General features: G+C 42.2%; 1 protein-coding gene across 3 annotated transcripts; it reads left to right on the top strand.

Annotated features, from left to right (window-relative positions):
- Positions 1–71: 71 nt before the first annotated feature.
- Positions 72–22,026, top strand: Rnf168 (ring finger protein 168). Of its 3 annotated transcripts, NM_001127597.2 has the most exons (6): positions 72–393; positions 4,057–4,133; positions 7,336–7,515; positions 11,085–11,206; positions 15,420–15,498; positions 19,496–22,026. In NM_001127597.2, the coding sequence occupies exons 1-6, from the start codon at positions 87–89 to the stop codon at positions 20,429–20,431; spliced, it is 1,701 nt and encodes a 566-aa protein (NP_001121069.2). In that variant the 5' UTR covers positions 72–86; the 3' UTR covers positions 20,432–22,026. The 3 variants fall into 3 exon arrangements, with proteins under 3 accessions (NP_001121069.2, XP_038944559.1, XP_038944558.1); XM_039088631.2 differs by lacking the exon at positions 15,420–15,498 and having other exon boundaries at positions 87–393; XM_039088630.2 differs by lacking the exons at positions 72–393; positions 4,057–4,133 and having other exon boundaries at positions 7,373–7,515; positions 11,090–11,206.
- Positions 22,027–24,908: the final 2,882 nt, after the last annotated feature.

The following is a 24,908-nucleotide window of genomic DNA, read 5'->3' as shown; positions in this document are numbered from 1 at the left end:
CTGATTTTCTTCATACTTTATGTGCTTAGCCGAAAGACGACTTTTGTTCCTTTCAGCTGTTGACGTTGGGTAGGCCACATTAGCATATGAAGATGGCTGCACCTAAAAACTCCATCCCTTCCTTAGCGGAATGTCAGTGCGGGATCTGCATGGAAATCCTCGTAGAGCCTGTTACCCTACCTTGCAACCACACGCTCTGTAACCCATGCTTCCAATCGACTGTTGAAAAGGCCAATTTATGCTGTCCCTTCTGTCGCCGCCGGGTCTCTTCGTGGACTCGGTACCATACCCGAAGAAATTCTCTGGTCAATACAGACCTGTGGGAGATTATTCAAAAGCACTATGCAAAGGAATGCAAGCTTAGAATCTCTGGACAAGAATCAAAGGAAATCGGTAAGTAAGATTAAACATGTTTATTGGGTAAAATCCAAAATCTTTTAGAAAGGGAACCATTTTTGTTTCTCGAGACAGGGTTCCTCAGTGTAGCCCTAGCTAGCCCCGAACTCAGAAATCTACCTATGTCTGCCTCCTGCGTGATGGGATTAAATGTACTCGACCCCACCGCACTGCTAGAACCATCATCTTTTCTTTTTTTTTTTTTTTTCTTTCTTTCTTTTTTTCGAACCTAGGGCCTTGTGCTTGCTAGGCAAGCGCTCTACCACTGAGCTAAATCCCCAAACCCCCCCCCCCCCGCCTTTTTTTAATATTATTTATTTAATGTGTATGAGTATACCGTAGCTGTGAGCCACCATGTGGTTGCTGGGAATTGAACTCAGGACCTCTGGAAGAGCAGTCAGTGCTCTTAACCACTGAGCCACCTCCCCAGCCCGAATCATCATTTTCTAATTAAAAAAAGAAAAGAAAAGAAAAAGAAGGCTAAGTAGTCTGAATCGTGAGGATTTGTGGTTTTGTAGGCCTTGCCCACACAGACGTTAAAGTCAAGGACAGACTTTATCACATGTAATAATGGTCAACTTGTGTTCATCTACTGTGAATTTAGGGCTTTTTTTTTTTTTTTTTTTGGGTAACATTTTTTAGACATGTTTTGAGACAAGGTTTTATTACTATGTAGCTTGGGCTAGCCTTAGCCTCACACATAGTGGAGTTGTAGCAACTCGAGAACACACCTGCGCTTTATTCTTAGAATTAGTGAGGGTTGGCAACCTTTTCTGTAAAGGGCAGAATAGTATTTTGTGGACTGTATAGTCTACTGAGGACCGTGATATCTGCCACCGTAGACAATACATTAATTTACATTGCCCTTTGTAATTGAAGGCAGAGCCTGTGCTTCCATAAAACTATGAAAAGGAAATGTAAGGGCAGATGTGGCCTGCCAATGAACCATGACTAAATAGCCCCCGTCTTTAGAATATCACTATTACCTTCCTAAGAATAACTATCTGTGGAGGTAGCAGAATTAAGTAACTGCAGATACTCATGAAGGAAAAACTTGAGATCTCTTTTTTTTTTTTTTTTTTTTTTTTTTGGTTCTTTTCTTTTGGAGCTGGGGACCGAACCCAGGGCCTTGCGCTTCCTAGGCAAGCGCTCTACCACTGAGCTAAATCCCCAACCCCGAGATCTCTTTTAAGTATGTATTTAATTGAGTATGCGAGTGTATGTGCACCATGTGCATGCAGTGCAGAAGAGGCACGAGATCCCTAGAACTGAGGGGCAGACCGTTATAGGCTGCTATGGGAGTACTAGGAACCAACCAAACCTGCTTACCCTGAAAGAAGAGTAGGCATCCTTAACCACTGAGCCAACTCTCAGAAAATTCTTACCCTTAAAAGAAGTTCAAGGGTTGGGGATTTAGCTCAGTGGGCCCTGGGTTCAGTCCCCAGCTCCAAAAAAAAAGAAAAGAAAAAAAAAGAAGTTCAATTGATAAATTAGATATCAAGAGGTCAAAAGAGCCTACAAAGTGGAAGAAAATATTTGTTAAGAAAGTAATGCCTAGGGGTTGGAGATTTAGCTCAGCGGTAGAGCGCTTGCCTAGCAAGCGGAAGGCCCTGGGTTCGGTCCCCAGCTCCGAAAAAAAAAAAAGAAAAAAGAAAAAAAGAAAAAAAAGAAAAAAGAAAGTAATGCCTAAATAGAAGCAAGAGGATCACTAAATTCTAGGCCTGGCAGGGATAATTTGTGAGACCCTCTTAAAAATAACTGACCAGGGAAAAAACGCACTTAAAAAAGCTCAGCAGGAGTTTAGCCAAGACTACACAATAAGATCCTGTCTCAAAAAAAGATTCCTGGGGGCTGGAGAAATGGCTCAGTGGTTAAGAGCACTGACTGCTCTTCCAGAGGTCTTGAGTTCAATTCCCAGCAACCACATGGTGGCTCACAACCATCTGTAATACCCTATTCTGGTGTGTCTGGTGTACTCATATCCATTAAATAATATTTTTAAAAAATTGTAGTGTGGGATGAAGGCTTTGTTCAAGCTGTCATTACTTAGGAAAGCATTAATTTCATTAGTGGATCAATCCACTGATAAGTTCATCCCAACTGGGCTGTTAGGAGGCGAGGCCTGTCTGGAGGAAACACTGGTCACTGAAAATGCCTTTGACAGGTATACGTTGTTCTGGTTCCTCTCTGTGTTTCTTTGCTTCTTGACTGCAGTTGAAGTGGGCAACTCTGCTCTACCAAGGCTTTTCACAATTGCATAAAACCATAAATGTAAATTTCCGAATGAGCCAAACTAAACCTTTCCCCTCTGGTGTTGTTATGTGAGGTGTTTTGTCATAGCAGTAGTGGCTAACAGGAAGAAAATTGACAGAGTCTAAATTGAAGAGATAAAGAGATGCAGGCCAGCCTAGCCTGAACTCACAACAGTCTGCCTGCTTCGTCCTCAAGCTAGGACTAGAAGCGAGTGCTACGTGCCTGGCTCCGCCTCATGACTCTAAACTATTTCTTGGTACTATTGAACTTTAAAATCTTCATTAAATTTCTAAATTGTAGGCCTGGGATACAGTTCAGTGGCAGAGTGCCTCCGATTCAGTCACACATACACACACATTAGCCTTTAAGATGGAGAGCCAGCCCTGGCGGTGATGGTGCACACTTTTAATCATAGCACTCAGGAGGAGCATCAGTTTCCTAAAGCCAGAATGACAGAGTACCACAAAGTATAAAAAAAAAATGAAAATTTCATATTAGTTTTGGAGGCTAGAAATCAAACTAAGGTCAGGGCCTCTGACATTCCACACTGCTTTGTAGCTTTTTGATCTCTTTTGTGTGATGGCGTTTTGCTTCATGTATGGTTGTATGCTGTGTACGTGCCTGGTGCCTGCCAAGGCTGGAAGAGGATGTCGGCTCTCTTGGAGCTGGAGATAGAGGTGGTCATGAGCCACCATGTGGATGCTGAGAAACAAACTCAGGTCCTTTGCAAGAGCAGCCAGTGCTCTAACCACTGAACCCTCTCTCCAGTCCCAACCCCTTCTCTGCATGTCTTGATGCCATCTCCCATTTGTGTGTGTTTGTCTTTATGTCCAAATTTGTCCCATAGTTAAAGATTACTAGTCATAATTACAAGATTCGCCTCAATGACCATAGTTAATTTGATTACCTCTAAATGATCCTGTCTCCAAATAAAGCCCTATTCTGAAGCACCAGAGGTTAGAATTGGAACTCAGCTCAACAGGATAATCTAAGGATTCCTCTCAGAAAAACTTCAAAACATTAGAGAAATGGGAAATTCAAAGACCCAGCTGGGCATGGTGGTTTGTGGCTTATATACTTCTAATTACAACAGAGGAATCTGAGGTAGGAGGATCACAAGTTGGAGGCTAGACGTTGTCTCAATTTTTAAAAATTAATTTATTCACACTTCATTAATCTCTTAGGACGCCTTTTCGTTTGTTTTCTTAAGTACTCTCTTGGTGGGTTTTTATGGCCCAGTGCATGCTAGATATGACCTCTACTATTGACCTTCACCACTAGCTTGACCTTTTGCTGTGTGTGGGGTGTGTGGGTGGGTGGGGGTAGGGGTGTGCGGTTTTAGTGGGAGGCCTAAGTTAGTCATAAAGTTCTGTGTTGCCCTAATGCTGTTTTTTTCCATGAAAACAGTTGATGAGTACCAGCCAGTTCGTCTACTCAGTAAACCTGGGGAGTTGAGGCGAGAATATGAAGAGGAGATAAGCAAGGTAGGTATGAAATAATAGTTCAGTTTTTCATTCTTTTATTTTGTTCAAAATGCCTTTTCAATCTCATAAATTCTAGATTTACATAAAAGCACATGTTTATATAACTATCATGTACTGAGAGGTTAGTTATTTTAATATACTTTATAGCTACAACACCCTCTCCCCCTCCCCATTAAAAAGTGTTTGGTTGTGTTAGGACATGGCTTCACAGAGATTGTGTATGAGTTTTGCCCGCATGTATGTCTGTGCGTTACTTGTGTGATTAGTGTCTTTAGAGGCCAGAAGAGGAGGGCATAGGATTCCCAGGAGCTATAGTTACACCAAGCCACCATGTGGATCCTGGGAATCAAATCTAGGCCCTCTGGAAGAGCAGGCAACTGGCGCTCTTCTTTGTTTATTTTTTTAAAAGACTTATTTATTATATATATGTGAGTACACTGTCACTCTCTTCAGACACACCAGAAGAGGGTGTTAGATCTCATTACAGATGTAATGTTGTGAGCCACCATGTGGTTGCTGGGATTTGAACTCAGGACCTCTGGAAGAGCAGTCAGCCATCTCTAGCGTGCAGTTGGTATTTCTCGTATATAATTAATGGTGGGTGCTTTTTATTTTCAGATAGGGGCTTGCAGTGTGGGAGTGGCTGCTTTAGTACTGTATATAGTTAGTATACATATAGTTAGTATATATACTGTATATAGTTAGTGATCCTAAACGTTGAAGTATAAGTACTTCTTTGATTTCCCTAGGGTTTTCACCTTTAAAAAGGGTGATAAAGAAGTGGTAGATCGTGGGTTTGGTGAGGAAGGAATCCATCCAGTGGGGACTGGAGTGCAGAGTGGGAAAAGGTTTAGCTTACAGTGAAGCCGTTGGGCTTCACTAGGTACGATGGTGAAGGGCACTCACTGTGTTTGAGATGGGATCCTGCTCTACATCCCAGGCTGTGCTAGAACCCACTGTATGGAACCTACCTACACTGCCCTCACGCTGGTGGTCCTCTTGCCAGAAGCCTCCTCAGTGCTGCTGTTATAGGTGAATAGCTGCATGCCAATTAGTAAGTTTGCTCTGCAGAGGAAGCAGGACAGCAGAGAAGAAAGAGGAGCTTGTCCAGGGCTGAAGCCCTCATGGTCCAGTGTAAGGGAGCTGGGTGCTGAGGAGTGGCCATGGTGGATGTTTCCTGCACAAGTGAAATAATTGATTCCTGTGTCTCGGAAGTTCCTGTAGAAGTTTGAAGTTAGGGACTTTATGACAAACTGAGAAACAACAGGCAAAATGCTAGAAATTAAATGCACCAGTTCGGGTTAGTACTTCTGAGACTGCATGCTGTTGTTAAAGCAAGCCTAGTGCTTCTTTTTTGTTAAAGACCAGTTTCCTGAATTTGTTTCAAAGGAGTATCAGTAGGGGTTGCTTTTCTAACTGGAACTCTGTGTTGTGCAGCAAAATTTGAAACTGGGCCATGTATTAAGCTCAGTATCAGTATACTACAGAGGAGCTGCAACATCACAAAAGAAAGGGTTTGTCTTTTTTTTTGCCAGCAGGTGGGGGAGGGGAACTTCACTGGCTAAGGCTGGTCTAGCAAATAAAAGAACTGTTGACTTCCATGAAGCACAGTTGTATATTATTCATGGAGGCATCATCTAACTCATGGGTGAATGAAACACGGTGCGCTTCGGTCAAAAGCTGCCACAGAATGAAGCAGAGTTCTCGAGTAAACTCTTGAGGAAAAGAAATGGGCCTTACTGAATCTACACAACCAGCTGGGAGTCTGGTGTAGTAAGTATTCAGTGTGGAACTGCTGCAGCAGCTGCTTCCTAAACGTTAATAGAATGGAAACATTGTAAGCACCCAATAGAACTTCCAAAAAGAAGACCTGTTTGATTAGGGAGGGGAGAGGTTGGGGACAGGGCCTTAAGACCTAACCCAGGTTAGCCTTGTCTGACAGGTTAGCAGCTGTCTGCCTGATTCAGTCTCTCAAGTGCAAAGTTTACAGGTGTGTATTACCACGCCCAGCTAAAGTCAAGTGTTTGGTTCTTGCTTTCTTATTGTGTGTGTACATTCAGTCTCATGGAACTTCAGCTCATCAATTCAGCTGGACAGGCTAACCTGTGACCACGTGGGATTTAGAGAATGGGGGGACACCTCCTCTGTGGTACTGGGGATCCAGACTCAGTTCCCAGTTCCTTAAGCTTGGATAGCATGCACTCTACCACACCGAGCCATCTCCTCAGCCACCTAAAGTCAAGGTTCTGTTTGTTGGTTATAAAGATAGTGTGTGCACAGAGAGAGTTCCTGTCGTGTATAGTTAGTTCTCCACCTATTCCTTTTAGGCAAAATGTCTCCTGAACCTGGGACCTGCTGTTGCTGCTGCTGCTGCTGCTTTCTCAATCTGGAAAGCCAACAAGCTTCAATGACCCTCCTGTTTCCACACATAAACAAGCAATATTTAAAAACAAACAACATGGGGCTGGGGATTTAGCTCAGTGGTAGAGCGCTTACCTAGGAAGCGCAAGGCCCTGGGTTCGGTCCCCAGCTCCGAAAAAAAGAACCAAAAAAAAAAAAAAAAAAAAAAAACAAACAACATGCCAGCATAGTGGTGCATGTCTTTAGTCCCCATCACTGGAAGCAGAGGCAGGTGGATCTTTTTGAGTTCCAGGACACCCAGGACTACATAGAGAAGAGACCCTGTCTTTAAAAAAAAAACAAAAGTAGCAGCTAAGTCTAGGGTATTCCTGCCCCGCTCCACCCCAGAAATCTTTCTCCTTTCCTTAATAAATCTGTCTGCTCTGCTAAAAAGCAGCAGCAGCAACTAGGTTGGTCTTAGGCAGCAGGTGGCTTTCCGTGAGCTGAGGAAAACACTTGCATGTCTGCTACTGTGGTGGAAACCGGTAAGGACTGAGGGCAAGCGGTTTGAGTCTTCGACCAAAGCTCTGTTGGGCTGACCAGGGTTTGTTTCCTGAGGGTAGGATTTTGAACTGGCCGTACAGAAGTTTGTCCATGGAGACTTGCATTTCATTGGAGATACCTTCTTCCTTTCTTTTTTTTTTTTCCGGAGCTGGGGACCGAACCCAGGGCCTTGCGCTTCCTAGGCAAGCGCTGGAGATACCTTCTTAGTGGCGGTTTTCACTTGAATTTCCTGTTAAAATTATTGTGAAATACGAGTATTTTAGAGATTCAGGAAAGGGTATCCTTGATTGTGTTTAAGGTGGAGGCTGAGCGACAAGCCAGCAAGGAAGAGGAAAACAAAGCCAGTGAGGAGTACATACAGAGACTGCTGGCCGAGGAGGAGGAGGAGGAGAAAAGGCGGACGGAGAGAAGACGAAGTGAGATGGAGGAGCAGCTGAGGGGCGATGAGGAGCTGGCGAGGAGGCTGAGCACCAGCATCGTAAGTCGGACCACGCGCTCCCGCCTCCGGTGCCTGAAGAAGGCGCACAACTAGGAGGTTTTTAGGATATCTTTGTTGTTCTAAAGGAAAAGAGTTTTGTTTGTTTTAATTTGTGAGTATGTACCACATGTGTTTGGGTGTTCCCAGGGCCAGAGGGGCATCAGATGCTCCTGAATTACAGGCAGTTGTGAGCACCTGACATGGCTGCTAGGAACGAGTTTTCTGGAAGGGCAGTGCGTGATTTAAACCTCTGAGCCAGCTCTCCAACTCCAAGATAATAGAAATAATAATAACAGACTTCTTGTGTTTTGTTTGTTTGTTATGGTCTGTTTGTCTGTTGTTTTGAGACAGGATCAGTCTGTAGTCCTGTGCAATCTAGGAACTCCCTGTGTAGATCTCACAGAGGTCCACTTGCCTCTGCCTCCCTCTTGAGTGCTAGTATTAAAGGTGTGTACACCACTCCCAGCTCAGTAAACTTTTTATGAATGCAACATTTCTGTATATTGTCGCATATTTACTGTGGTCAGGTACATATTAATCAGGGTCAGGGTTATGGATTAAATCCCAGGATAGGCAAATAAGTTATACCCTCAGCCAGATCCTGTTTTATTTTAACATTTATTAGTGTGTAGGCACCACATAAGTGGCAGTCAGGGGACAGATTGCAGGAGTTGGTTCTCTCTCCTCCTGTGTGGGTTCTGGGGTCAAACTCGGGTCTCCAGGAGTGCTGTCAAGTGTGTTTACCTCTTGAGCTGGCTCACTGCTCCTCCAAGCCTAGTCCTTAAATAATATATTCTTATCTTACTATTTAGTTACTGCTTATAAAGAAAAATGAAAGGCAAGGTAGTAAAACATGCTAAACCCTGAGGGTTTTAGGACCCAGTGGCTTAGACTTAAGAGATGGAAGAGAAAGCTGTAGCACATGCTAGAGCAGTGAGCTGCAGACCTAGGTTTCTTTTTAAATAATATATGTGCAGGAAACAGCTATGACGATGTTTAACTCCTCCCTACTTTGAAAAACACACCTGAGAATAAATATATATATATATATATATATATATATATTTTTTTTTTTTTTTTTTTTGGTTCTTTTTTTCAGAGCTGGGGACCGAACCCAGGGCCTTGCGCTTCCTAGGCAAGCCCTCTACCACTGAGCTAAATCCCCAACCCCGAGAATATATTTTATAAAAGTGAAGTATACCTCGAATTTTTTTATGACTCTTACCATTTATAATGTACTTTAGCTTTATGATCTTATCCGCCTTTTATTGTATAGCCTTTCGTCAGTTTGAGTTAAAATTTAGAGAGATGCACCATCAGGAAATTAGACTGACCAGCTATGGGTTAATCCTAGCACTTTGGGAGGCTGAGGTAAAAGGATCACTGCAATTTCAAGGTCAGTGTGAGCTACTTAGCTAAAACCCTGTCTACAACAATCATAGAAACCAGAGAGTGGTGGGGGAAGAGAGGCAAAGAAGGAGAGAGGGATGGCCAGATGTAATAGTGTGATGAGCTGGGTTCGGTCCCCAACTCCGAAAAAAAGAAAAAAGAAAAAAAAAATAGTGTGATGAGAAGGAGACACTGAGGATGGTGAGTGGGTTGAGAGGGAGACACTGAGGATGGTGAGTGGGTTGAGGAGACACTGAAGATGGTGAGTGGGTTGAGGAGACACTGAGGATGGTGAGTGGGTTGAGAGGGAGACACTGAGGATGGTGAGTGGGTTGAGAAGGAGACACTGAGGATGATGAGTGGGTTGAGAGGGAGACACTGAGGATGGTGAGTGGGTTGAGAGGGAGACACTGAGGATGATGATGGGTTGAGACACACTGAGGATGGTGAGTGGGTTGAGAAGGAGACACTGAAGAAGGGAATTTGGAGCCACTTGTACCTGCTAATTCTAGTTTTCACATGAGGTAGAGTAGATTTATTGAAGTTTTAGGATTATTGTTGGTTTATTGTAAAATTTTAGAGATAGGTAAACAATTAATGACTTATTTCTGTGTAATAACTTTTGCTCTAGATATATTCTTGGCTCTTTAACTAATATTTTCCACAACAGAGTAAGGTAGCTACAATTGCATGAGACTGTCAGGCTGACGAGGTAGCTCAGTGGTAAAGAGTGCTGCTTACACTCAAAGAACCCCAGTTTGATTTCCAGTACCCACATGTCAGTTTACAGCCGTCTCTAACTCTGGTTCCAGGGTATCCAACATCCTCTTCTGAACTCCCCAGCTATTCGGCATGCATATGGTGCAGACATGAACTGGTAAAATACCCATACACATAAGTAAATCTTTTTTAAAAAAACAAAACAAAGCCATGAGATTATCAGATAGAAGATTAATTAGTATCTTCATTTCTTTGAAAGAGTATTTGTGTGTGTGTTGTATTTAATTTTATGTATCTGATATGTGTGTGTATAAGGTACAATTTACATATGTTACATATGTAACATGACTAGATATATAGTAATAGATGCATTTAATTTAGCAAACTTGAATAGGCTTAATTTTGTTTATAGAGGTATACCTCTATATTTCAGTTAATTTTGTGATCTATCATACATACAAAAATCTAAAGATGATCAAATCTTACATAAAACGGCATAGCTTTGCATATAACCTAAACATGTCCTCCTGTATGATTATTTTCACTACATTTATGTGTTTGGCGAGTATGTATGCACGTGCACATGCGCTTACACGAGCAATCAGTAGACAACTTGTGAGAGTTGGTTCTCTGTTTCTATCTTCTTGATCTTAAGATGGAACTCAGGTTGCCAGACTTAGTAATGAGCACCCCTAACTGATGAACCATCTTGCCTTCCATGGACTTTAAGTCGTTACTTATGATCATGTAAATGCTATATGGATGCCTGTTGCAAAATAAAGTCTTGGGAATGAAAATGATGTATATAGATACTTGGTGGTCTTTAAATAACTTTACAGAATCTAAGTTAGGGACTAGAGTGATGGCTCAGTGGTTAAGAGTATTGATTGCTCTTCCAGAGGTACAATTTCCAGAACCCACATGTCAGCTTACAACTGTCTCTAACTCTAGTTCCAGGGGCTCTGACACCTTCACACACACATACAAGCAGGCAGAAGACCAATGTACATAAAATAAAAATAAATTATTTGTCTTAATTGGTGTTTTACTGCTGTGAAGAGATACCGTGACCAAGGTAACTCTTATAAGGACATTTAATTGGGGCTGGCTTACAGGTTCAGAGGTTCAGTCCATTATCATCAAGGCAGGAGCATGGCAGCATCCAGGCAGGCATGGTGCAGGAGGAGCTGAGAGTTCTACATCTTGTTCCAAAGGTAAACAGGAAAAGACAGGTTTCCAGGTAGCTAGAAGGAGGGTCTGAAAGCCAGTGACACACTTCCTCCCATGAGGCTGCACCTTCAAAGAGTGCCACTCCCTGGGCCAAGCACATTCAAACTACCACATTATTTTTAATTTTTTTAAATTAAAAAGAATTTTGAGTTAATACAATTCAAAGCTTTCTATTTTTCATCAAGTTCTCCTTAATAAAATGTCTTTGTATGTGTTTCTTGTTACTGAAGAACAGTAACTACGAGAGAAATATCTTGGCATCTCCTTTGAGTTCCAGAAAATCAGATCCCGTCACAAACAAGTCACAGAAGAAAAATACGAACAAACAAAAAAACTTTGGAGATATTCAAAGGTAAGTGAATATGACTGTCATTTATCCACTGATCGTCTACTGTATGTAAGCCTTTGGGTGTGTTCATATTGACTACCAAGTCTTTAAGGTTTGTTAAGGAGCTTTGGTTTTGTCTTTTAAAGACTTACTTATTTACTTATTTTTATGTGTTTAAGTGTTTTGCCTGCATGTAAATGTATGGAATGTGTGTCTGGTGCCCTCAGATGCCAAAAGACAGCACTGGAATCCCTAGTACTAGAGTTATGGGTGTCTATGAGGCAGTGTAGGCACTGGGAACTGACCCGGCTCTGTATCAGGCATGGCAGCAAGCACGTATACCTGCTGATCATCTTGCCAAAAAGCTGTTTCAATGGAAAGCTTGAGCCAGTCAGTGAGTGTCGCACACCTTTAATCCCAGTACTCAGGAGGCAGAGGCAGGCAGAACTTTGTGAGTTGAAGGCCAACCTGGACTACAGAGCTAGGTGTAGGATTGTTCTAGTTCTGTGTAGCCTAGGCTACACAGGGAAACCCTATCTCAAAACAAACTAAGAGCTGGAGAGATGGTTTACTGGATAAGAGCACTTCTTGCTCTTTCAAAGAACCCAGGTTTAATTCTTGGATTTAAATCAGGTGTGGTGGCTCCTAAACCACTCAAGGGATACCATGCATTTTTCTGGCCTCTACAGACCATGAATACATATAGCATACAAACATACATAAAGTAAACATTAAATGAATCTTTAAAATGTGGGCTGGATCTGGACACAGTGGGGCATATACATGTGCACACCTTTAATCCAAGCATTTGGGAGGCAGAGGGAGGTGGAGCTCTGGAGTCCAGGACAGCCAGGGCTACATAGAGAGTCCGAGTCTTGAAAAAACAAAACAAAAGCTTCTGTTTTGTTTTTTTTTTTTTTTTTTTTTTTTTTTGGTTCTTTTTTTCGGAGCTGGGGACCGAACCCAGGGCCTTGCGCTTCCTAGGTAAGCGCTCTACCACTGAGCTAAATCCCCAGCCCCTTTTTTTTTTGTTGTTGTTGGCTCTGTTTGGTTTGGTTTTGCAGCCTTGGCTGTTCTGGAATTCACTCTGTAGATCAGGCTAGCTTTGAACTTATAGAAGTCCACCTGCCTCTGCCTCTCAAGTGCACTACCACTGCCCAGCTAAAATCAATCAATCAATCAATCAATCAATCTCTTTTTCTTTTTCTTTTTTTTTTTTTTTTTTTTCTTTTCTTTTTTTTCGGAGCTGGGGACCGAACCCAGTGCCTTGCACTTGCTAGGCAAGCGCTCTACCACTGAGCTAAATCCCCAACCCCCCCCCCTTTTTTTTTTGAGGCTAGCCTGGTCTACAAAGCTAGTTCCAGGACAGCCAGTGCTGTTACACAGAGAAACTGTCTGATAGAAAAGAAAAAGAAAAATGAAAAGAAAGGAAACTTTTTAAAGTAACAATGAGGACTGACAAGGTAGCTCCATGGTAATCTGTGTTAGTTCCCTAGAGCCCGAGAAAAAGAGGGGACAAAGAACTCCACAAAGTTGTCTTTGGAATGCACACACACACATACACACACACACACACGTGCACACACTGTGGCAGTCATGTGCTAATAAACATCAAACCCCTTATACACACACACAGTAATAAGTAGTAAGAGATGAGATGAGAAATGGAAGTCTGTATGAGAGAGGTGAAGAAGAGGCCCTGTAGGGAGGGAACTTTATAACCAGACCTCCTCCCAACACACAACATTAAACCAAGTAGTGCGTGTGAGAGTGCGCCAAGCTCAGCAGTGTTTCCTGGGGATTTCCGCATGGCCAGAGACCCTTTGGAGTAAGGTAGAGACTATTCGTACAAGTGTCAAGTGTTGTGGTTCATGAATCCCCATACATGGAAGACAGAGGCAGGGAGAGCTCTGTAAATTTGAGGGTCTCCTGTCTTGGAGACCTTTTATAGAATACTATCTCAATTTTGGAAAGAAGGAGAAGAAAGAAAGAAAAAACCTCTTTCCAAATGGTCCCATATTACCCCCTTCTTGCTGTCTTTCAAATTCATGGCCCCTTTTTCATTAATTGTTATTACGTGCATATATGTATGCTTATATACATAACATATTCCTAAATACAATCTGATCAGTCTTTATATTGTTACTTATAGGCATGTCTTCAGCAATGATCATTTGATACTGGAATTGTTGGGCTTTTCCCTTAGGAAGAGTATTCCACTCTCAATGTTGCTTGTTTGCTTGTAGTTCTTTGTTTAGGGTCAAGGCTTTGCAGGCTTTCCCCTGTCTTTGGCATGTCAAAGCTGAGTAATTATAATCTCAAAAATAATATATACACACAGAAGTTCACATGTCATTCACTCTGGTCTTTTCCAGTGATATTCCTTTCCTATTACTGTGTTTTATATGGTTCTTAGATGTGGGCACTACTATTCTTTCATAAGCTGGTTTTTTGTTTTGTTTTGTTTTGTTTTGTTTTTGAGACAGTCTCTCTTCTTTGTGTAGCCCTGGCTGTCTAGGAACTCACTCTGTAGACCAGGCTGGCCTCAAGTTTAAATATCAGAGGCCGGGGGGCTGGAGAGATGGCTCAGTGGTTAAGAGCACTGACTGCTCTGCCAGAGGTCCTGAGTTCAAATCCCAGCAACCACATGGTGGCTCACAACCATCTGTAAAGAGATCTGATGCCCTCTTCTGGTGTGTCTGAAGACAGTTACAGTGTACTTATAAGAAAGAAAGAAAGAAAGAAAGAAAGAAAGAAAGAAAGAAAGAAAGAAAGAAAGAAAGAAAGGAAGAAGGAAAGAAAGAAAGAAAGAAAGATCAGAGGCCGACAGATCTGTCAGCCTCCGCCTCTACCTCCACCTCCTGAGTGCACCACCACTGCCTGGCCATAAATAATTTTTTTTATGCCTTATATATTTCCTTGATAAGATCTTTAAAAAAAAATCACCAAGGACTATGGTTGCTTTTTTTTTTTTTTTTTTTTTTTTTTTTTTTGGAGCTGGGGACCGAACCCAGGGCCTTGCGCTTCCTATATGGTTGCTTTTTAAAAGATGCTTCGAACTAGGTGTGATTGATGAGACATAGTCCCACTTATTCTAAAGGCTAATAAGTAAGACAGGAGAACTTGGGTTTGAGCCCAGCCTGGGCATCGTAAGTGACCTGGTAAATCCTTGTCTAAAAAGGAGAAGGCAGAAACTGCTGAAATCCACGTTTTGCGGTTGGTAGCGGTGAGTGAGGTGGGGTACTGCAGAGCCCTTTGACACTTCAGATTGCCAGGAGAGCCTTAAGGACTGCTTCCTGCAGCCATCTTGAAATCAAGTTCCAGAGGAGAAACAAAGTCATCAGAGGAGGATAATGAAATCCTCTCATCTAAATTTGGGGTGTCAGATGCCTCTATGGTTCGTGGTGTTGAAAGAAGAGCATACATCATGTGTCAGCTCTTGTACTAATTGCCACCAGTAAACCTTTTTTACCATAGGAGAGAATTGGTTTAAAGTAATAACAAATACCTATTAACATGTGTGAGAACCTGGATTCTTGCTGGAAGAAACAATTAAAGCCATTTTCTCACGCTTTTATTGTAAGAAAAAATAATAGCCAAAAATTCTGGCAAGACATAATAGCCTCCTCTTAAAATAATGATTTATTATTATTGTTGTTATTTGGGTTTTTTTTTTTTAATTTTTTTTTTTTTTCGGAGCTGGGGACCAAACCCAGGGCCTTGCGGTTGCTAGGCAAGCGCTCTACCACTGAGCCAAATCCCCAACCCCTTTTTTCTTTTGGTTATTTTTTGATATAGAATTTCTCTGTGTAACCCTGGCTGTCCTGTATATTTTTGTGAATTTTGAGAAACTTTATGGTCTTCCACTGTTTGATCCTATCAGCCTTTTAAGCCCTTTTCAAGAATTATGAGATATTTAATATGACCTCGTCTTTCTTTTTGTTTTTACACTAAAATACAGTACTGAACCCTCCCTCCATCCCTTGCTGTGTTATGCTGCAGGAAGCTTGGGCCTCCAGTGTGCTAGCCAGGCAGTCTCAATGTCCTGAAATACTCAGAGTTCAAATTTTATCTTACAGTTGTCCTGAGACCTGGAGATGCTTCAGTAAGATAGCCAGCAAACACAGCCTTTAGGCATAAGTGGTTCATCGGCCTTTTACCATATCGAATTTTTTCAAAACATTAACGTTTTACTAAACTTTAAACATTTTTCTTTTTGTTTTGTTTTTATTTAAAGATACTTGTCACCTAAGTCAAAGCCTGGGACAGCATGGGCATGTAAAACTGAGCATGGAGAAGACATGTGCAAGTCTAAGGTAGGTGTGTCGGTGCTCGGGGGGTGGGAGGGCCTTGACTCCTGCTGCGCATTACTGAGCCTGGTGCTATCTTGGCTCACTCTCCTCTAATGGACCCAGGCTGATAGACCCTTCCGTCTTTGTTATCAGAGGGCTCTGTCCTGGCTACCAGTGGATGCCTCCAGTAAATACACAATCACGTGAGCTTTCTGTATCTTAGTAAAACTTTCTCTTTTCTTTTAAGACTTTATTGATTTAGTTTTAAAGAGATTTTGAATTTTTTCTTTCGAAAGAGACGTGGTTTCTCTGTTGCCCTTGCTGCCCTGGAACTGGCCTTGCTGGCCTTGTAGACCTCCTGCCTTTGTCTCCTAAGGGCTGGAGTTAAATGCTCTGATTTGTTTTTATGTACATTGGTATTTCCCCTGCGTTTATGTATGTGTGAGGGTGTTGGATCCCTGGAACTGGAGTAAGAGACCTTTGTAAGCTGCCATGTCCTTTGGAAGAACAGCCAGTGCTTTTAACTGCTGAACCATCTCCTTTTCCTACATGTGTGTTTGTACAACACATGTGGATGCCTGGGGTCCAAGAAGGTCATAAGAGGACATCACCTTAGTACTGGAGTTAAGGTTTTGAGCTGCCATGTGAGTGCTAGGAATCAAACCTGAGTCTTAGAAGGACAGCAACAGGTACTCTTAAGCCCAAAACTTTCTCTTCAAACATAGGCATTGGCCAGATTTGCCCTATGGGCCATGGTTTCTTTTTTATTTCGTTGGGTTTTTTTGTTCTGGATGGGGTTTCTCTGTGTGTTCCTTTGGCTGTCCTGGAACTCACTCTGTGGACCAGGCTGGCCTCAAATCTGTAAAGATCTAACTGTCTCTCCCTCCTGACTCCTGATCACTGGGATAGAGGTGTGTACCACCACTGTTCAGCTAGGCCATAATATTTTTTTAAGGATTTTATATATACATACATACATATACATATATATATATATATACATACATATATATATATATATATATATATATATATATATATATATATATATATATATATAAGCTGTCTTCAGACACACCAGAAGACAGCATCAGATCCCATTACAGATGCTTGTGAGCCACCATGTGGATACTAGGAATTGAACTCAGGACCTCTGGAAGAACAGTTGGACCACTGGATCATCTCTGTACCCCCCCCTCCTTTTTTAAAGAATTTTTACTTATAGGCCATAACTTTTCATCTCTGACTAATATTAAAATGTACACAACTGGGCTGGAGAGATGGCTCAGTGGTTAAGAGCACCGACTGCTCTTAACCTGAGGTTGAGGTCCTGAGTTCAAATCCCAGTAACCACATGGTGGCTCACAACCATCTGTAAGGAGATCTGATGCCCTCTTCTGGTGTGTCTGAAGACAGCTACACTGTACTCATATATAATAAATAAATAAAATATTTTTAAAAAAATATACACAACTGAGTAGGTTACGTGTGGCTCCTGTTTACCTGGACTTTCAGAGGCAAAGGGCAGGCTGTTAGCGTGTGTTAAGGAGGAACCCTCACAGCTGAAGCTGTAAGCAGTGACCTAAGACATGACACCAAACATGGGTGTGGTGTCACTCAAACCCCGTCAGTGTCTTTGGGGCAGGGTGGTGTGGGCCTATAATCCTTTCACACAGGAGCTGTAGCCAGAGGATTATGATTTGAGCTATATAGCAAGTTCCATGCTGGTCTACACTACATGGTAAGACTGTTTCAAAAATAAAGTCAATCAGAGTCACTTCAAGCTTTGTCTTGTGAGTATTTTGCCTGTTAAGTGTGCATGTCTGTGTGCTGGTGCTGTGGAGACCAGAAGAAGGCCACAGTTCCCCTTGGAAGTGGAGCTACATGACAGTAGGTCCTCTGATGTGAAGCCTCTTTTCTTAGCCACTGACTCATCTCTTCAACCCTGCAAATTAAGTTCTTTATCCTAAGGGTTAGGTAAAAGAAAAGGTGTATTTTTTTTTAAAGATTTAATTTGTTTTATGTATATGAGTACACTGTTGCTGTCTTCAGACACACCAGAAGAGGGCATCAGATCCAATTACAGATGGTTGTTGAGCCACCATGTGGTTACTGGGAATTGAACTCAGGACCTCTGGAAGAACAGTCAGAGCTCTTAACCACTGAGCCATCCCTACAGCCTGAAAGGGTGTATTTTTGCTAATCTCTCATTAGTGTTTCTTTTATTGTTGAATGTAGACACACACACACACACACACACACACACACACACACACACACACCCAGTTACTAGTAATAGTACTTGTGACTCTGTCATTGAGAGAAAACACAGGTATTATCTAGGAATGGTAGCATACTCAGGGCTTGGGAGAGCCTGAGAAACAAAATGGGGCTGGAAGTGTAAATCAGTAATACATACAGTCTGTACATAGAGGTCCAGCTTTGATCCTGAGCACCAAGGGAAGAAGAAGGGAGAGGAAGGGAAACATATTTACTACAAATTTCTCTCTTCTTTAATATACAGATGATTTTATTTGCTACTGTATCTTATTTATCAATAAAAACCTTTTATGGGTTAAGAAATTAAACAAAAGGGGCTGGTGAGATAGTTCAGCAGTTAAGAGTAGTGGTTGTTCTTCCAGAGGTCCAGAGTTCAATTCCCAGCAACCACATGGTGGCTCACAACCATTTGTAATGGGTTCCGATGCCCTCTTCTGGCCTGTGGATGTATATGCATCAGAGTGCTCATACTTTAAATAATTTTTTTTTAAAAAGAAAAGAAATTAAACAAACAAAACAACAACAACAACAAGCCAGGATCTCACATAGCCTAGACTGGCTTTTAACTTGGGTCTGTAGCCAAGGAGGGCCTTGAACTACTGACCTTTTCACTTTCACTTTCTGGGTGCTGGAGTTCTGGGTGTATACCAACATGTCTGGTTTTATGTGGTGCTAGGGTTTGAATCCAGGATTTCTTACATTGTAGGCAAGGATTTTTGCAATTGAGCTACATCACCAACTCTTCTTACACACTTACTTTTGGGTTTAGTTAGTTTGTTTTTGAGGCAGGGTCTTAATCAGTTGTCAGGGAACTCATTATGTAGAACAGATTGGTCTTGAAATCACAGAGATTCACCTGTCGGCCTCCCAAATGCTGTAGTTAAAGGCATGCCCCACCACTCCCAGCTCACACGTTTGTTTTTAAATAATAACCTTGTTACCATTCCCCTCGTCAGGACATGTATTGCAGGGTTTTTTCTGGATATCAGAAGTAGAGCACTAACCTAGCTTGTGGCAAGGGTCCTAGTGTGATACCCATCAACACTTGAAACAACAAAGCTTGAAGCACAGTGCCACATGCCTGTAGTCCTGTCCTTGGAAGGCTAGGGTCTCAGGATCTCTTACCCAAGAGAGTCAGGTCAGTTTGATAAGTTACCAGATCCTATCTCAAAAAGTCGGTTCCTCTGAAGAGGTTTTTGTAGACACTTCATTAAAATACCAAAGAAGGGCTAGAGAGATGGCTTGGTTTTTAAAATCACTCACTGCTCTTCCAGAAGACCTAGTGTGGTTTCCAGCATTTATATCAACTGTCACTCCAGCTCCAGGGACTCTGGGGACATTTGCACTTGTGTTCATACATCTCCCCTGCCGCACACTCTTGTACACATAGTTAAAAATAAAATCTTTAAAATGTCGGAGAAGGGGCTGGAGAGATGGCTCAGCGGTTAAGAGCACTGCTGCTCTTCCAGAGGTCCTGAGTTCAATTCCCAGCAACCACATGGTGGCTCACAGACATCTGTAATGAGATCTGATGCCCTCTTCTGGTGCATCTGAAGAGAGTGACAGTGTACTCACATCCATAAATCTAAAAAAGAAAGAGAAGAAAAGGTAGGGCGACAATGGTGATGAGAATCCCTGATTAGTAATATGTGATTGTGTCCAGTGACCATTCATATAAGATACTGGTGTAGCTGGCTTATATGTCTTCCCTTTATATACTCAGGAATTTTGTTTTCTACAGGAAACAGACAGTAGTGACACGAAGAGCCCTGTGTTGCAAGACACAGACGTTGAAGAAAGCATGCCAACACATTCTCCTCAGACCTGCCCAGAAACTCAAGGGCAAGGTCCGGAGCCTTTGACAGAGATGCCTGTGCCATGGCTATGTGCAAGGAATGCTGAACAGTGCCTTGAGGGAAAAGCTGAAGCAGTGTCAACCAATCCTGATGATTCATGTATTGTAAATGATGGTGGACCTAGAGCCATAGTTTCTAACTCTAAGGAAGCTGCAGTTAAGCCTCCTACCAAGATAGAAAACGAAGAGTATTCTGTGTCAGGTGTGACCCAGTTAACTGGGGGCAACGGAGTTCCAACAGAGAGCAGAGTGTACGACTTACTAGTCGGAAAAGAGATTTCCGAAAGAGAAAACCAGGAATCTGTGTTTGAAGAAGTCATGGATCCATGCTTTTCTGCAAAAAGAAGGAAAATATTCATCACATCCTCCTTAGATCAAGAAGAAACAGAAGTGAATTTTACACAAAAACTGATAGATTTGGAACATATGCTTTTCGAGAGACATAAGCAAGAAGAACAGGACAGGTTGTTAGCATTACAACTTCAAAAAGAGGCAGATAAAGAAAAAATGGTGCCAAACCGGCAGAAAGGATCCCCAGATCAGTACCAGCTGCGCACATCTTCACCCCCAGACGGGTTGCTGAATGGACAGAGGAAGAATGTCAAAGATAGGAACTCCCCAAAGCAAACTGCAGATCGTTCAAAATCTCAGAGGAGCAGGAAAGGTGAATACTGGGAGACCTTCGAAAGCACTTGGAAGGGTTCAGTTAATGGAACGAAGATGCCAACTCCTAGGAAAGATAGTTGTAATGTATCTAAACGTGCCTGTCCCCTACAGCACAGAAGTGCACAGAAAAGCATTCTTCAAATGTTTCAGAGGTAACCAAGCAAAGCACCGGGAGAGAGTTCTATAGTCCAGTAAAGCTATATTATAGCAAAGCTAGCTCTTCTCCCCTAAAATCCTGAGATGTGTCATTAGTTTCTGCTCAGCAAACACACTTCTTCTCTTTAAGCTGTGATTACAAAGGAAGAACTTACGAATGTGTTTCTGCAAAAGTCAGTGATGAGGAAATGTCCTTGAGAATTGTTTCCCTTGTTAGCAGCTGCTGTGTTCTAAGTGTGACACCTTTACAGGTGTAAAACTCCTCGGTCAGGACATCTTCAGGGCCACTCCCTTTTCCAAACTTTTTTTTATTTTTAATGAATGGGTAAGGAGTCCACACAGGGATCTTCCGTAACACCAGTAAGTCCCCATCCCAGTTTTAACTCTAAGCATTTTAGCATTTCCTTTGGTGGAAAGTGGGTTGGTGTCAACAGCAGCTAGTTACAAAGCTGCTAGATTGTTAATGCAAGGGCTTTACGGTGGGCTGGGCTGAGTGCTGGAATGGGAGTGAGGGGAATCCCTGAACTGAATGGGTGATCAAAAACCGGGTCCAGCATGGGCACCAGATTTCCTGTGGCAGAACATTCTCCTTAGTTCCTTTGTTAAATGACAGAAAATATTTGGAGTTTACAGCTTTTCACGCCATGGCATCTTGGTGTGAAAGGGCAAATTGGTATAGTTTTACTTATCTCTTCTAGAAAAGAAATAAATTATTGAAGGAAAATTATACTGTGCTCTGCTAGCATTATACTGAACACCCGGCATTACCGTCTTTATTGCGTACTGGCTCAGACTCATGCCTGTTTGTGCACACAGGGACGTGGTGTGTGGGACTTGTCATGGATTGTCCTGGGTATGTGGGGCTTGACTTGGATTGTCCTGGGGTCCAGACTGAAGTCACCTCGTGAAGCTGAGCCTCTGCTATTCACCTTCTGTTAAAACAGCTCAGCAGGCTGTAGTCTCAGTAGGATTTCTCTGGTGTCTTGGCTCCACTTATGTCCTGCAAACATAATAAACCGTCCTAATGCACTGTTTGCCTTTATCCACACTTTGGTCATTTGAATTTCTTCTTACAAGTTTTGAGACTTTTTTTTTTTTTATGTTTATCTTGGCAGAATTTTTCTCTAAAATCAATTTAACTTGATGCTTTAAGGAGACAGTGTTGGAACTTCAAATTAGAAATTATCACATTGAGTCTTCGTGGAATAGTTCATGACCAAAAAGGGAATAAGAAAAACATTCTAGTATGATATAGTGGGAATTTATATATTCACCACTAGTTTGTCCATGGGGAGTCATCCTGATTGAAGTTGTTTTCAGGTTTTTCGTTTCTCTGTTAGCCTTTCTGTTATTCTTATTGTTGGTGCCTTTGTGTTAGAAAACATTAGATTTTTTAAAATTGGTCATTAGTGAACTGCTTTTTCCTCATTTTTGTTGGAAAATATTTAATATCTCAGTATTAAAGCTGTGCAGCTTTGAAAAAATAAAAGACGCCTAACATGGTGGCACGGCCTAATTAATCCCAGTACTTCAGAGACAGGGAGATCTCTGTGAGTTCTTTTTAAAAAAAAAATTAAAAGAATGGTTAATAAAAATTGACTCTCATGTTTATTTTACTACACTTTAATAAAAAATGGCTACAAACCAGGCATGGTTATACATGTCAACCCTATCAAGGAAGGCTAAGGCAGATTTCGGTGGCCAAGCTGGGCTGCATATTAGACCCTGTTTATGGTGTTAGAGGGCACAGCCTCACACATGCTCAGTAAGCATTCTCTCTGAGCTGCATTCCCAGGCCAAGTGAGGGAAACGGTCTCAAAAACCAAAACAAAATCGGCTGCATAGAGATCAGACTTGTGTTAAAATTCCATAAAACTTGACATACTTGCTTGGCACCATGCCATATGCCGTTTATCCCCAGCAGTAGGCAGGTCTCCACAGTGAGACCCTGTCTTCGCATTCATTTATCGTGAGGGCTGGCAGCTGTGCTCAGGTGTTGGAAGAGCTGGTCCTTCCAACATGGAGGTTGTGGGGTTGTGGTGGAAGCCATCTGCTGTCCCTACAAGGCACTTTTAATGAGTTTTAAGCGGTAGGGTTAAAAGAGGGAAAGGCACACAAGAAACGAGAGTTTTTCAAAGACTCATCTCTTTAATACTTGGGAATTCTGAATCATGCTAAAAATATCTAGTCAAAGTAGCCTTAAATGTTAAAATATTTTATTGTGTTCATAAAGCTCAGCCTGTACTACTACACATGACTTTTTGGTCTTGTTTGGCCTTTTAAATTTTTTTTAGGGTATGTTGTACATAATGGGTATTAAATTATGTCATTTTCATACATGTATATAGTGTAGTTTGGTCTTACTCATATGTCCCAGCGTCCCTCTTAACTGTACAGCACAATCTGGCCCTGAACTTGCTTCTGCCTTTTCAGCATTTGTGTAACAGCATCAGCCACAACCAGATAGTTCTTAGAATTTTAAATTAGAATTTTTCAGCATGGAAAAAATAGAGCATTGAATTTTTTTTTGGATTATTTTGCTTTTATCATTTGAAATAAAATTTAGGCTTTCCAGGAAGGATTGTGGCAGACCTACAGTCATGCTGTAAACAAAGGGAAAAACTGGATTGAAAACAATGCAAGGCAGTGGTGGTACAGGCCTTTAATCCCAGAACTCAGAGGCAGCTGGAGGCCAGCCATACATAGTCCCAGGCCAGCACTACACAGAAACCCTGTCTTGGGAGGGGATAAAAAGAGACTGGAGATAGAGCACAATGGTTGAGTACTTGCCTGACAGTCCCAAGGTCTTAGCTTCCATACTTATTATTAACCCACAGGGTTAGGGTTGGGACACTGTTTCACAACTTAGACTGGGCAGGAAGATCAGGAGTTCTAGGCTACAGGAGGTGGAAGGCAGCCTGAGAGTTATAGCTTCTCTGCCCTGGAGTTCTCCTTAGGCCAGCGTCTCAAATACAAACTGAACGACCACCCTGTGGTTATATAGACAGACGGTAACAACTGCTGAAGAGAGAAGAACTTGGTAGAACTACCTGCAAGTCCTACAGGAAGTTCCTTGGATGCAGCTTTAGTAAGCCCATTCTGGAGTGAGCCTTTAAGTGAGAGTTAACAGCCGCCTTGAAATCACCGTGTGCCTGTAAGCAACCTCTCCTTACCCGTGCTCCTGAAGGTAGCCTCAAAAACCGCCGGTTCACAAAACAAAAACCACTAAGAAAGCACAACCCCAAACTGGGTCTACAAGAAAACACAAAGTTTTGATATAGCTGGATGTGGTAGCCCACACATTTAATTCCAGCATTCTGGAAGTAGAGGCAAGTCGATCTTGTAGAGTTCGAGCCATCCTTGTCTCTATAGAGGTTCTAAGCCAGCCAGGACTGGAGACAGTGCTATATAATGAGATCTTGGTTTTTGTTTTGTTTTTTAAAAGCAAGAGCTGGAAAGATGGGTCATCAATTAAGAACACCAGCTGCTGGGGTTGGGGATTTAGCTCAGTGGTAGAGTGCTTGCCTAGGAAGCGCAAGGCCCTGGGTTCGGTCCCCAGCTCTGAAAAAAAGAACCAAAAAAAGAACACCAGCTGCTCTTCAGAGGACCTGGATTTAATTTTCAGCACTTGAATGGCAGCTCACAACTGTAACACTTCTGGCCTTCCTGGGCACAGAAATACATGCGAGCAAAACACACTTGTAAAAGAAGCAAAAATAAAACCACAGCGAGTATCCAATCTCCTGGCTAACCAGGTGATGTTGGAGCCAAAGAGGTTGTTACAGCTCTAATTGATAGCGTCCAGAATGCTGGGATTATATGTGTGTGCTACCACACTTAGCTGTATTAAAATTTTGTGTTTCGTAGACCCAGTTTTAGGTTGTGCTTTGTTAATGGTTTTCATTTTCACATGTATTGAAGATCTGAAGGGGTTGGGGATTAGCTCAGTGGTAGAGAGAGCGCTTGCCTAGCAAGCACAAGGCCCTGGGTTCGGTCCCCAGGTCCGAAGAAAAAAAAAAAAAAAGATCTGAGGGGAGAGGTATCCTGGCTGTTGGAGCCAAGGAGTAGCACGAAGTCACACCCCACAACAAACCTCACACAAGATACTTTATTGGGAGAGACACAAGAGGGTGGATGCCCATGCTTGGGCAAAAGGCAGCAGGGAATTAAGAAGACAGGCTTACATAGATTAGTCTGTCTGTACACACAGAGGGGGAGAGGAGAGGGGAGCGGAGGGGAGGGAAGAGGAGAGAAGAGTTGAGTTTTCCTGGGTGGCTATTGGTGGAATTTCAAGTCCTTAGCTTTTGGGATGCCCAGGGATTGATTTTTTTTTTCTTTTTTGAGCTCAATGATTGGTGGGTTTTCAAAACCAGGAAGTGAGCTTGGATTTTATACCCTATAGGAGAACACTGAAACTAACAGTAATTGAGGAAGTAATGTATTGCTTTCCTAAGCTATCAGGAGCTCGGTGTAGGAG

This window comes from Rattus norvegicus, chromosome 11 (assembly GCF_036323735.1).
Source record: "Rattus norvegicus strain BN/NHsdMcwi chromosome 11, GRCr8, whole genome shotgun sequence".
Lineage (NCBI taxonomy): Eukaryota > Metazoa > Chordata > Mammalia > Rodentia > Muridae > Rattus > Rattus norvegicus.
Note: the sequence above shows the minus strand (reverse complement) of the source record. Positions and strands in the feature narration are given on the sequence as shown.

Coding starts and splice junctions, on each gene's coding strand:
- Rnf168 (NM_001127597.2), top strand. CDS start 87: ATGAAGATGGCTGCACCTAAAAACTCCATCCCTTCCTTAGCGGAATGT. Junction 394..4,056: donor ACAAGAATCAAAGGAAATCG/GTAAGTAAGATT, acceptor CCATGAAAACAG/TTGATGAGTACCAGCCAGTT. Junction 7,516..11,084: donor GGAGGCTGAGCACCAGCATC/GTAAGTCGGACC, acceptor TTGTTACTGAAG/AACAGTAACTACGAGAGAAA.